The sequence below is a fragment of the Taudactylus pleione genome, unplaced genomic scaffold (assembly GCF_031769625.1).
Source record: "Taudactylus pleione unplaced genomic scaffold, aTauple2 ptg000062l, whole genome shotgun sequence".
NCBI lineage: Eukaryota > Metazoa > Chordata > Amphibia > Anura > Myobatrachidae > Taudactylus > Taudactylus pleione.
This window is the reverse complement of record NW_028284464.1, coordinates 4,577,160-4,587,091: the sequence shown is the minus strand read 5'-3', so window position 1 is coordinate 4,587,091 and position 9,932 is coordinate 4,577,160. Positions and strand designations below refer to the sequence as shown.

General features: G+C 41.1%; 1 protein-coding gene across 1 annotated transcript; it reads right to left on the bottom strand.

Annotated features, from left to right (window-relative positions):
* Positions 1-317: 317 nt before the first annotated feature.
* LOC148534894 (protein DGCR6-like) lies at positions 318-9,435 on the bottom strand. The gene is made up of 5 exons (XM_088465526.1): positions 9,190-9,435; positions 6,298-6,458; positions 4,876-4,976; positions 3,549-3,689; positions 318-712 (listed from the first exon to the last, which is right to left on the bottom strand). The coding sequence occupies exons 1-5, from the start codon at positions 9,297-9,299 to the stop codon at positions 629-631; spliced, it is 597 nt and encodes a 198-aa protein (XP_088321652.1). The 5' UTR covers positions 9,300-9,435; the 3' UTR covers positions 318-628.
* Between the last annotated feature and the right edge of the window lie 497 nt (positions 9,436-9,932).

Genomic DNA, 9,932 nt, shown 5'->3' with positions numbered 1-9,932 from the left:
TTACAAGATATTCCAAAATTTTTTTATATCATACATATATATTTTTTTATTATAGTCTCCTTTCTCCAGAAGTATGACATATTATAAGGTTAAACCTGCACTCATTGATATAGCAAAAAAAAAAAAACCCCTCTAAAAAAAGGAGAGAGAGAGATATGTGCTTTTAAACTTGATGGGAGATACAGTATGTTCAAAACATTTCTAAACTCTTGAGAGGGAGCAACAAGTAACAAATGTAGGAACACAATTTGCAGAATTAGAATAACAATTCACATTAATCTTTACAAGTGAGAAAAGATGATCAGTGTGAAAACACATAGCTGAATAATCTGTTTAATAAATTATAACAATCTGCAAAAAAATGCATCTGTATGAATGTGAAAATACATCAGTTCCTGTAACAGCTTCTAAATATATTACAATTTCTGCATGCATGGGAACATTGGCTTCATGTTTACAGCAAGAATAAGTAAGAAAATAAATAGCTCAAGTAAGAAAATAAATCATTCAAAGAAAGGTGTCATGAATCACATCTTTCGACTGGTTTCCACAGTAAAAGAGGATGAATTTTTGATCTACTATTAAAAAAAAAAAAAAAAATCTACAAATTCTAAACTGTGAAAGTCAATTAGGAAAACAGTTTGTTTGTCATAGCCTCTTTTTGTTGTAACTTGCGAATTAGCTCCAATAAGTTCATCTGTAACGTTAGCTCCTGGAAAAAAAAAAAAAAAAAAAAAGGGAAATGAACCCCTTCAACACTGAGAATTTTCTCCTCCCTGTACGGAGCCTATTTTGGTACTTTTCGGACTCATCACATTCCAGCAATAATATTTTCTATACAATACCCATACAAATTCTAACTTGAATTTTCAGAAAATTAGTTTTTTTTCTTACACAGTAAAAAAAAAAAAAAAAAAAAAAAAAAAAAAAAAAAAATCAAAATGTATAGGGTTTTTTTCTACCCACCACCACCACCAAATACTTTGTGGTTCTTGCTTCAGTATTAATTACCTTTCCAAAAATGCTAATTTATATAATAAAATCAGTATGCATAAAATCTATAGGAATAATATGGTAACCCAACAACTAGACAATTAATCAATTGAGGCAACTCCACAGTTTATTGAAGCCAGGATAAATTCAAACTTTATTCTAAAACCATTGCAATGTAAATGAATGTGCATTTATGTAATAGTTGGAAATATACTGTATTGCAGAATTAAATATTCAGATTACTGTAAATTTCCATATTTAATGTCTGCCTGGAGTGAAAATTATCGTTACCCTGTGATGTGTAGTTATTGTAAAGAATTATGGCAAACCTAATACATGGCAATAATATTTTACTAGAGATACACGACAGCTCCTGAGCAGGCCTAACACTTGCCAAAGTGCTCAGATGATGTCATGTCATGGTTAGCATTACTGCCTCACAGCACTGAGGTCATGGTTTCGATTCCCAGTATGGCCCTGTGTTGATTGTGTATATTCTCCGTGTGCTTGCGTGGGCTTCCTCCAGGTACTCCGGTTTCCTCCCATGCTTCAAAAATATACTAGTAGGTTAATTGGCCCCCAACAAAAATCAACCCTAGTGTATGTGTGTGTGTGAGCATGTGGCAGGGAATATAGCTTGTAAGCTCCACTGGAGGCAGAGACTGATGTGAATGGCCAGATATTCTCTCTGTAAAGCGCTGCGGAAATGGTGCGCTATATAAATAACTGCTAATAAATAAATATGAAAGTAGTGTTCCCTCTAGCTCCGGCGGCAGGCAGGGCGCCGGAGCTAGAGAGGGCAATCTTGTGCGCGCGCCAAATGCGCGCGCCCGAAAAGGGGGCGTGTCTATAAGACGCGTCCCCTTTTCGTCATACTTGGGGGCGTGCCCGGCGCTTATGGACATGCCGGGCAGCCCCCAAGCGCTGCAGAAAGGGAGAATAGATGCCGGACGCATGCGCCCGGCGTCTATTCTCCGGCGGTGACCGGGTCACCGCATGTTTGTCCACCCGCCGGACACTGCGTCCCGCGGGTGAGAACGACTCCCGCAGGCTGTTAGGGCAGGGCGCTTTTTGCCCTCCTCCTGGAGGGCAGGGTGCTTTTTGCCCTCCAGAAGGAGGGCAGGGCGCCGCGCCCCGCTAAAACAGCCTTGCGGGAACGCTATGAAAGGTGGACGGCTTGCCAAACTGTTATATATGCATTATCGCAGAGATGAACAGTCCAAACTAGTTCTAGTCTGTTGCAGGGTTATAGAGCAAATAAAACACCACTAATATATGTGTATATATATGGTCCAAAACAAGTTGTAATATAAAGACCCTGTCACTAAGCAAGCTAATCGCCTGCAGAGTAAACAAAAGCCAGCACTCACGTTTAGATGAATCCACAAGGCATGTAAACAGACATACCACATAGCTATCAGTGGCCCAACGATCGTTTCAACTGTACTTTAGTTTTCCTCAGCCCCTGTGGATTCATCTAAACGTGAGTGCTGTTTTTTTTGTTTACTCTGCAGGAGATTAGCTTGCTTAGTGACAGGGTGTTTATACATACACACACACATACACATAGAAATATATATACACAGTCAGGTGCATAATTATTGGGACATTGACAGAATTTTCATATTTTGGCCTCTAGTCACCACCACAATGGCTTTGAAATGAAACAAACAAGATGTGATTTAACTGCAGACTTTCAGATTTAATTTGAGGGTAATTACATCCAAATCAGGTGAACGGTGTAGGAATTACAACGGTTTCTATATGTGCCTCCAACTTTTTAAGGGGACAAAAGTAATGGGACAAACTAAACAATCCTAAATCTAACTTTCACTTTTTAATACTTTGTTGCAAATTCTTTGCAGGCAATTACAGCCTGAAGTCTGGAACACATAGACATCACCGGATGCTGGGTTTCATCCCTGGTGATGCTCTTGATTGTTGACTTTGACACATATACACCTACCTCCTGGAGAGTGTTCTTGATTTGGCCAACTGTTGTGAAGGGGTTTTTCTTCACCAGGGAAATAATTCTTCTGTCATCCACCAGTTGTTTTCCATGGTCTTCCGGGTCTTTTGGTGTTGCTGAGCTCTCCGGTGCGTTCTTTCTTTTTAAGAATGTTCCAAACAGTTGATGTGGCCACACCTAATGTTTTTGCTATCTCTCTGATGGGTTTGTTTTGATTTTTCAGCGTAATGATGGCTTTCTTAACTGATAGTCACAGCTCTTTGGATCTCATATTGAGAGTTGACAGCAACTGATTCCAAATGCAAATGTCACACCTAGAATCAACTCCAGACCTTTTACCTGCTTAATTGATAATGAAATAATGAGGGAATAGCCCACACCTGTCCATGAAATAGCTTTTGAGTTGATAATTCCAATACATTTAGCCCCTTAAAAAGTGGGAGGCACATATAAGAGGGGGGGGGGGGGGGGGCCTCAGCAACTGCCCCATCTAGCCTGTTAACTTGGCAAATAAATCTATTTAGTATAGATAACAAGCAGACATTGCTATGAAGTGAGGAGAATGAAATCTAAAGAAAACACTCACCTGTGGATTAGTTGTGATATAGAACCCAGACACACCAGCTTTTTCTAAGGTGCTCTGCTGGTCTATAACTTTCTGGTCCAGTTCCAGAACTATTTTTTCATCCATCATTCTTTGTTCTTCTCTGATTCTCTGTTCCAGAGTCTAAAAGTGACAAACAGAAGTGAGAACTCATCTTCTCATCAGCAAAACATTACTGCCTCTCTTATATTAAAAGTGAACACTTATTAAGTTGCTCAAATTCCACAAATAGTAATTTTCCTTTTAGGTTAGTGACATTTTGAGGCGGATTCAATTAGTGGCAATGTACCGCAGATCATCCCGCACTGTTCAGCTACGCACATATCTGCCTATTATGGTAGGATTAACATTGCTTATTTTCCTGCGCACCTCTACGGGATGCGAGGAAAAACTATTGATGTTGCTGGCTGCACCAAGCCACTAATTGAAGTGGTCACTATTCATTTTGCTGGATTAAGAACCAGGACTTCCAGCACCAGACAACTGTTTTTGTATAACATGTCTGCTGCACTAGGTTATAGATTATTTCTCAAAAATATGAAGCAGGGCCATTGAGCACCAATCACGTGGGGATGCCGAGTTGCACTGCAGTGTTAAACCATTATTTTCATTCAAATTGACTAATATCAGAAATGTCCCTCACTGACATTTGTATTCCTCAGTGCAATTTGCAGCAGCTCATTCAGTTTGTGATATATCTCCCAAGGCACAGCATTGATGTAATTCTACTGCAAATTAATTCATTTTAAGCTGTGAGACAGACCGGATTATGGCTACAAGTCTGCTCAAGTCAGCTGCCCTTTCCAATGTGTTGTAATCTCCTTTACAGTTAAATCCTGTGTATAAGCACATGCAGCGGCAATAACGTTAGTATTTTATATATTATACACACATTTAGCAGCTGAACTCAATCAGAAATGGCTTCAAGATCCATGAAATAGACAAGATGGCCAGTCACACACTGCAGTCTTTAGTCTTCAAACAAAATATGCTGCACAACTGGGCATACATTCATCTACGCATCAGCCCCTTTATCTCGTTTGGGTGTACTTCAAACTCTGTATAGTAATTTGACTGAAATCAATGTTGTTATACTTTATTCACTAGGTTTTAATTTATGTTTAATACATGCATTTCTATTCATTGTTGGTTGCGCAATACTTTAGGGTGAAGCATGTAGTTGTACCCAAGTATTCTTTTTCATGTTCACCTCTTTCTGTTTAATCAGATACATGAACTACAGAAGATAGATCAGTGCAGCCCTATATACCACAAGGGTACAAAACAATATGGTATGTGCTATACTTACTTCTAGCTCCCTCTGCTGGTTGGTTCTGAGTACAGGTACATTGTGTGCTTTACATGACTGCTGAGCCTCTTTATGCCTCCTGAGGAGATCCTGTTTCAATGCTTTGGGAAAACAAAAGCAATGCAATAATACATACATCCCATGTAATAGAAATATTAGGTCCAAAAATAACCAGACTTTTCCTTTGCTCATTTTCTTATGAATAAAAAATAAGATATTCAAGGCTTTTATTGAACACATCTAGCTCTACTGCATGAGAAGCATTATGTGATGGATCAGGAATATTATATAGTCTGATATACAGATGTGATGACCAAGAGAATAAATAATCCTTTTAGCACCGAGCACTTTCCATGCTATCAGCACATGTGCATAAATAAGTCATTGCTTGCTACATACTAAAGTGGAACCTAGCAATATAGTGCAGTGTGACATATTGCATTACACAGTGTATCAGTAAGGAAGTGAAGACTGCATGGAAATGAAGATCTGCAGAACTAATAAATTGTTTTCATGCAAGTGGACAGAAGGCTGGAGAGCAGTGCAGTATAGATCAGCCAGATGGATGTGGAGGACGGGGTTACATTAAAGAGAATATTGTACATCTGTGTATGTTAAAAAGGGTGGCACGTGTCTGTGGAGAAGACCTTTAAATGAGGACCCTTTATGATCTCATATTAAATATACTATCATTTTACAGACTCACATCTTCTTTAATAGCCTTTTTTAATGTTTCTTTTTCCCTTCTATCGTCATTTCCCTCATCTATCCCCCATCATTTAAACAAGATTAAAAGTCCCTGAAGGAGATACTGAACTACAGGTACAAGTGCCAGCTTGCCTTGGCAGCCAGACCATGCTGGGACCTGTAGCTCACTATAAAAAAATAAAAAACAAACCAGTTTTATTGAAATTAAAATCTTTATATTTATATTTTCATTCAAAGCATGCAGAAGTAGGCAGACACAAGGTTGGCTGGTCTGATGAGAAAGGGGGTTAGGTGAGTGGAGCACAGTTTTAGTTGGACAGACAAATTAGACAGTTCGATGGTTGGAGAGAAGTTGGTCTGGTGTGTGTCCAGCTTAAATAATAACTTTGCCAGTTGGCAAGGAGCACTGCATCTTGTGTATAACTGGGTGTTATCAGGCTAAAGAAAGTTCAAAGAAAAATCCTTCACTTCGAAAGAACAAGTATTTTGTGATTTTTTTTTACTTGAATAAATATCCTCAGTCTGCACCCTTCTATGCTCATCCATCTTTAAGCAAAATGTCAATGGGTTGGCCATGTGCATACCCCCTATGTTCCCCAACCGTATCACCTATTTTAGCAAAGGTGACCATTTTGTTTTTCTTTTTCTTTGGGAGAGAAAATGATCTTTGTGAATGACATAATCTTGTACTAGTGGTATGGTTTTGTGCATTACCTCTGTGTTCTGTGTGTAGCTTTAAACGCTGGTTGTACAGGTTTTTTTCTGTCAGGTGCTGGATTTCCAACAAACCTTGAACAATTTCAAAGACTGTGCCATCAATGAGCGCCAGGGCCAAGTCACTGAGAATGGTGTGCGACAAGCGCTGCTGGCAGGAGCTAGAAGATAGTGATTAGAGCACTAAGTACAAGAAAATATTAAAGGATACTCAGATTTGTAGGGGTGAAAAATGATTATATGCAAAAACTAATTTAAAACAGTTTATTATGTAAAAAATAAATACAGTGCTATAAAAACGTATTCTTCATTCGCTCAACTTGCCGATGGTCCCACGCTGTGCTATTTTTAATCATCTGGGGTATCCTGATTTAAGCATGCACACAGGTGCAGACATCTCTGCCTAATTTATTCAGGTAAGTATAGGGAGTAGATGGGAGTGCAGGATAAGGACCATTGGAGCCTTCACAGCCCTGGCTCATTGGGTAAATTGCGCATTACAGGCAAGTAAGACACTAATTTTATTCTTTACAAAGTAAATACCTAAATGTAGACTTTAATATTTTTTTCTTTTTTTAAAGAAAAGTATTTCACAGAAAGCACAACATCAAGCACCAAAAGCAATTGTCTATAACTTAACCACAGCACTGCAGGTGCAATGTCATGACTAGTGTGTGCATGACTAACTCAAAGAACTTACCGCAGCTGTAATCAGTGCTGCACATGCGCAGTTACGTTCACAAAAGCTGCGCATGCGGAGCACTGATTACAGCTGCGGTAATTCTGTGTTCGTCCGTCCGCACCGCCCCCCTCCTCTACCTGGCCGCCTTTCAAAGGCTGCAGCTGCGGACCCCGACCTTCCGCCCAGCCCCACTCTGCAGCGGACAGTACTGCCAGGCTGAAGTATTTGTTTTTTTTTTAAACTTTACTGTGTTCTGCCGGGAGAACACACAGGCTGTGCCAGAGCAGCAGCCCGAGCCGGAGGAGGGACCAGGGAGCGACGGAGGGAGCCGAGGAGGACCTGCCCAGCTGAAAGCAGGTAAGTATAACCCGCTATACGCCAGCTGAGAGTGGCGAATAGTAACACCATCAAATTCCGAAAATACATAATTTTCAGAATTTGATGAATAGCCTAATTTCTACATATAGTGGAAATTAATGCAAACGGATTTAACCAGGAGATATCACTAATATCTCATGTGTTAATTAATACTAAAAAAAACGGTAATTAAGGAAAATGTCCTTAAAACCATTATTTTAGTGTTGATGAATAACAGTAGAAGCAATATTTGACTTTAAGCCATGTCCTCCAAATAAGGCTACGAACCTCAGTAACATAATCATAGTAGTTAACCTTTAGTTTAGGTGAACTTCAACTGAAAACTTCACGATTACCACAAAACAGTTTAAGAACAAAGAAAAGCCACACACCACACAATGGAAACTATATAGTTAGCACGTTACATTTTGTATATGTGTTATAGTGTAGTTTATAGAGCTAAATGGACAATTAACATTTCCCTTCCATCAGTTATTCTCCCCTTCCAAAACTGGTCTGCTTTATGTTGGTATAAGTCTCATACAACCCCAGCCGAAGAGCGTATTCACTCTGTATCGCCTACCTTATTATGCCCTTCACCTCTTCCATAGCCGTAGCAGCTCTTATCTGGTCACAAACTGCCCCCAAGTGACATGTTTGAGGAGCTGAGACAAGGAGCCCAGCAATTTATTTAATTGGGAGAGGGGGAAGAATAGCAGAGAAGGGGTAATTATGAAGGGGATGTAGTTAATAGACAGGCAGACTAAATGCCACCGGTCCATATCCCGACACCAGAAGACCGGCAAGGGACAGAAGATAGGTTTTGAAATACTGACGCCCATCTTCATCCCGACGTCGGAGTGCCGAAGGACCGATCGAGGAGAGTCAGGCTGTCCCTAGCACTTAGCCGCAGGTCTAGGTTTATCCAATCCCAGGGGGACATAGACACCCCTCCCGGGGAGGGTTAGGCGCCGCTGGGGGGAGATTAGTATCAGGCACCCCCGGGAGGGTTAGGTTTAGGGGGAAGTTAGATTTAGGCACCCACAGGGGGGACTTAGGATTAGGCACCGCCCTGGGAGTTTAGGATCAGGCACCCCTAAGCGAGGGTTTGGGGGGGGAGAGGGGAAGGTTAGGTGACTTACCTGCCGCTGTCTGGATTACCTCCTGTCGGGCTGACGCTGTCGGGATTTGAATCCCATTCCTTATGAAGTATAGAGCTATGCACTATGCAGCAACACAATATCAGAATTTACAACAAACGTCATGATTAACATTATGATCATTTTAAATTAAAAAGTTCCTGTGCATATCCACAGAAGAGATACAGCATGTACTACTTCCTAACATCAAACATTTTAAATGGTTTCCTCACAGACTTTACTGTGCATCAAAACACAACACTGCAATCCTCATCAGGGCCATATTGACTTTGATCATAACATATTCACATAATAAAAGTGACGTGTGAGGTGCAGAAACAAATTGTACTGTGCGTCACCGAGAACTGTAAAAACCTTGGACTGTCTGCGGAATATAGGAACAGTGGGAAACTAGGACGTCATACTATAATGTTCTATTCCAGAGGTTCCCAAACGCGGTCCTCAAGGCTCCCAACAGTACAGGTTTTAGAGATATCCATGCTTGACCACAGGTGACAATTAGTACCTCAGTCAATCTGATTTAACCACCTGTGCTCAACTATGGAAATCCCTAAAACCAGAACTGCTGGGGAGCCTTGAGGACCACTGTATGCTACAGTGTCCCCCTCAACTCCAAATGAATTAGCTGGCAGTGATGCTACATCTCTCCCCAGCAGTGGGATGAAAGCTGAGATGTGTGTGTGGCGCTCTTACCTGGACAGATCCTTCACCAGGCCCTGCAGCTCGGACAGTAAGTAGTAGTGCCGTTCCTGCTGCTGCGTTATGTCACTCGGCGACTCGTACAACCCCAGGTACCCGGCCATTCTGTAATGTAACTTGGGCCACTGCCACCGGCGGCCGGGGAGACGTCAGCTGACATCCCAGATCCCAGTCACGTGAGACACTTCAACGTATCATGTGACCGCCACAGCCGGGCCCGAAACTAGCATGTCTCTTCTGCGCGCACCCGGATGTGACCGGGGCAGTGTCCTCCTCAGTCCACAGTCACACACGTGGAAGTCCCGTGTAAATAAGTGGCGAGTCCACGGGATGTCTATGCATGCTGGGAGTGGTAGTTGCATAGCTGAGGCGTCAATAAACTGAACATTACAAATAGGAGGGACTGAGCATGCGTCTGTTACAGGGCAGAGCTGCCTCTGTGCAGGAGCTGTTACATTTTATATTACTTCTCTGCATGTAATTTAACATCAATCCTCCCCAGCCCAATTGTGAATAATTAAACATCATACATAGGTTTTAATGTATTTTTAATAAATGCATTTCTATTCAATGTTGGCTGCGCATGACTTTAGGGTGAAGCATGTAGTAGTACCCAAGTATTATTTTTCATGTTCACCTCTTTCTGTTTAATTATATACATGAACTACAGAAGATAGATCAGTGCAGCCCTATATACCACCACTCTGCAGAAGGGTACAAAACAATATGGTATGTGT

Coding starts and splice junctions, on each gene's coding strand:
- LOC148534894 (XM_088465526.1), bottom strand. CDS start 9,299: ATGGCCGGGTACCTGGGGTTGTACGAGTCGCCGAGTGACATAACGCAG. Junction 6,459..9,189: donor CTGGTGAAGGATCTGTCCAG/GTAAGAGCGCCA, acceptor ACTATCTTCTAG/CTCCTGCCAGCAGCGCTTGT. Junction 3,690..4,875: donor ACCAGCAGAGGGAGCTAGAA/GTAAGTATAGCA, acceptor TGTCACTTTTAG/ACTCTGGAACAGAGAATCAG.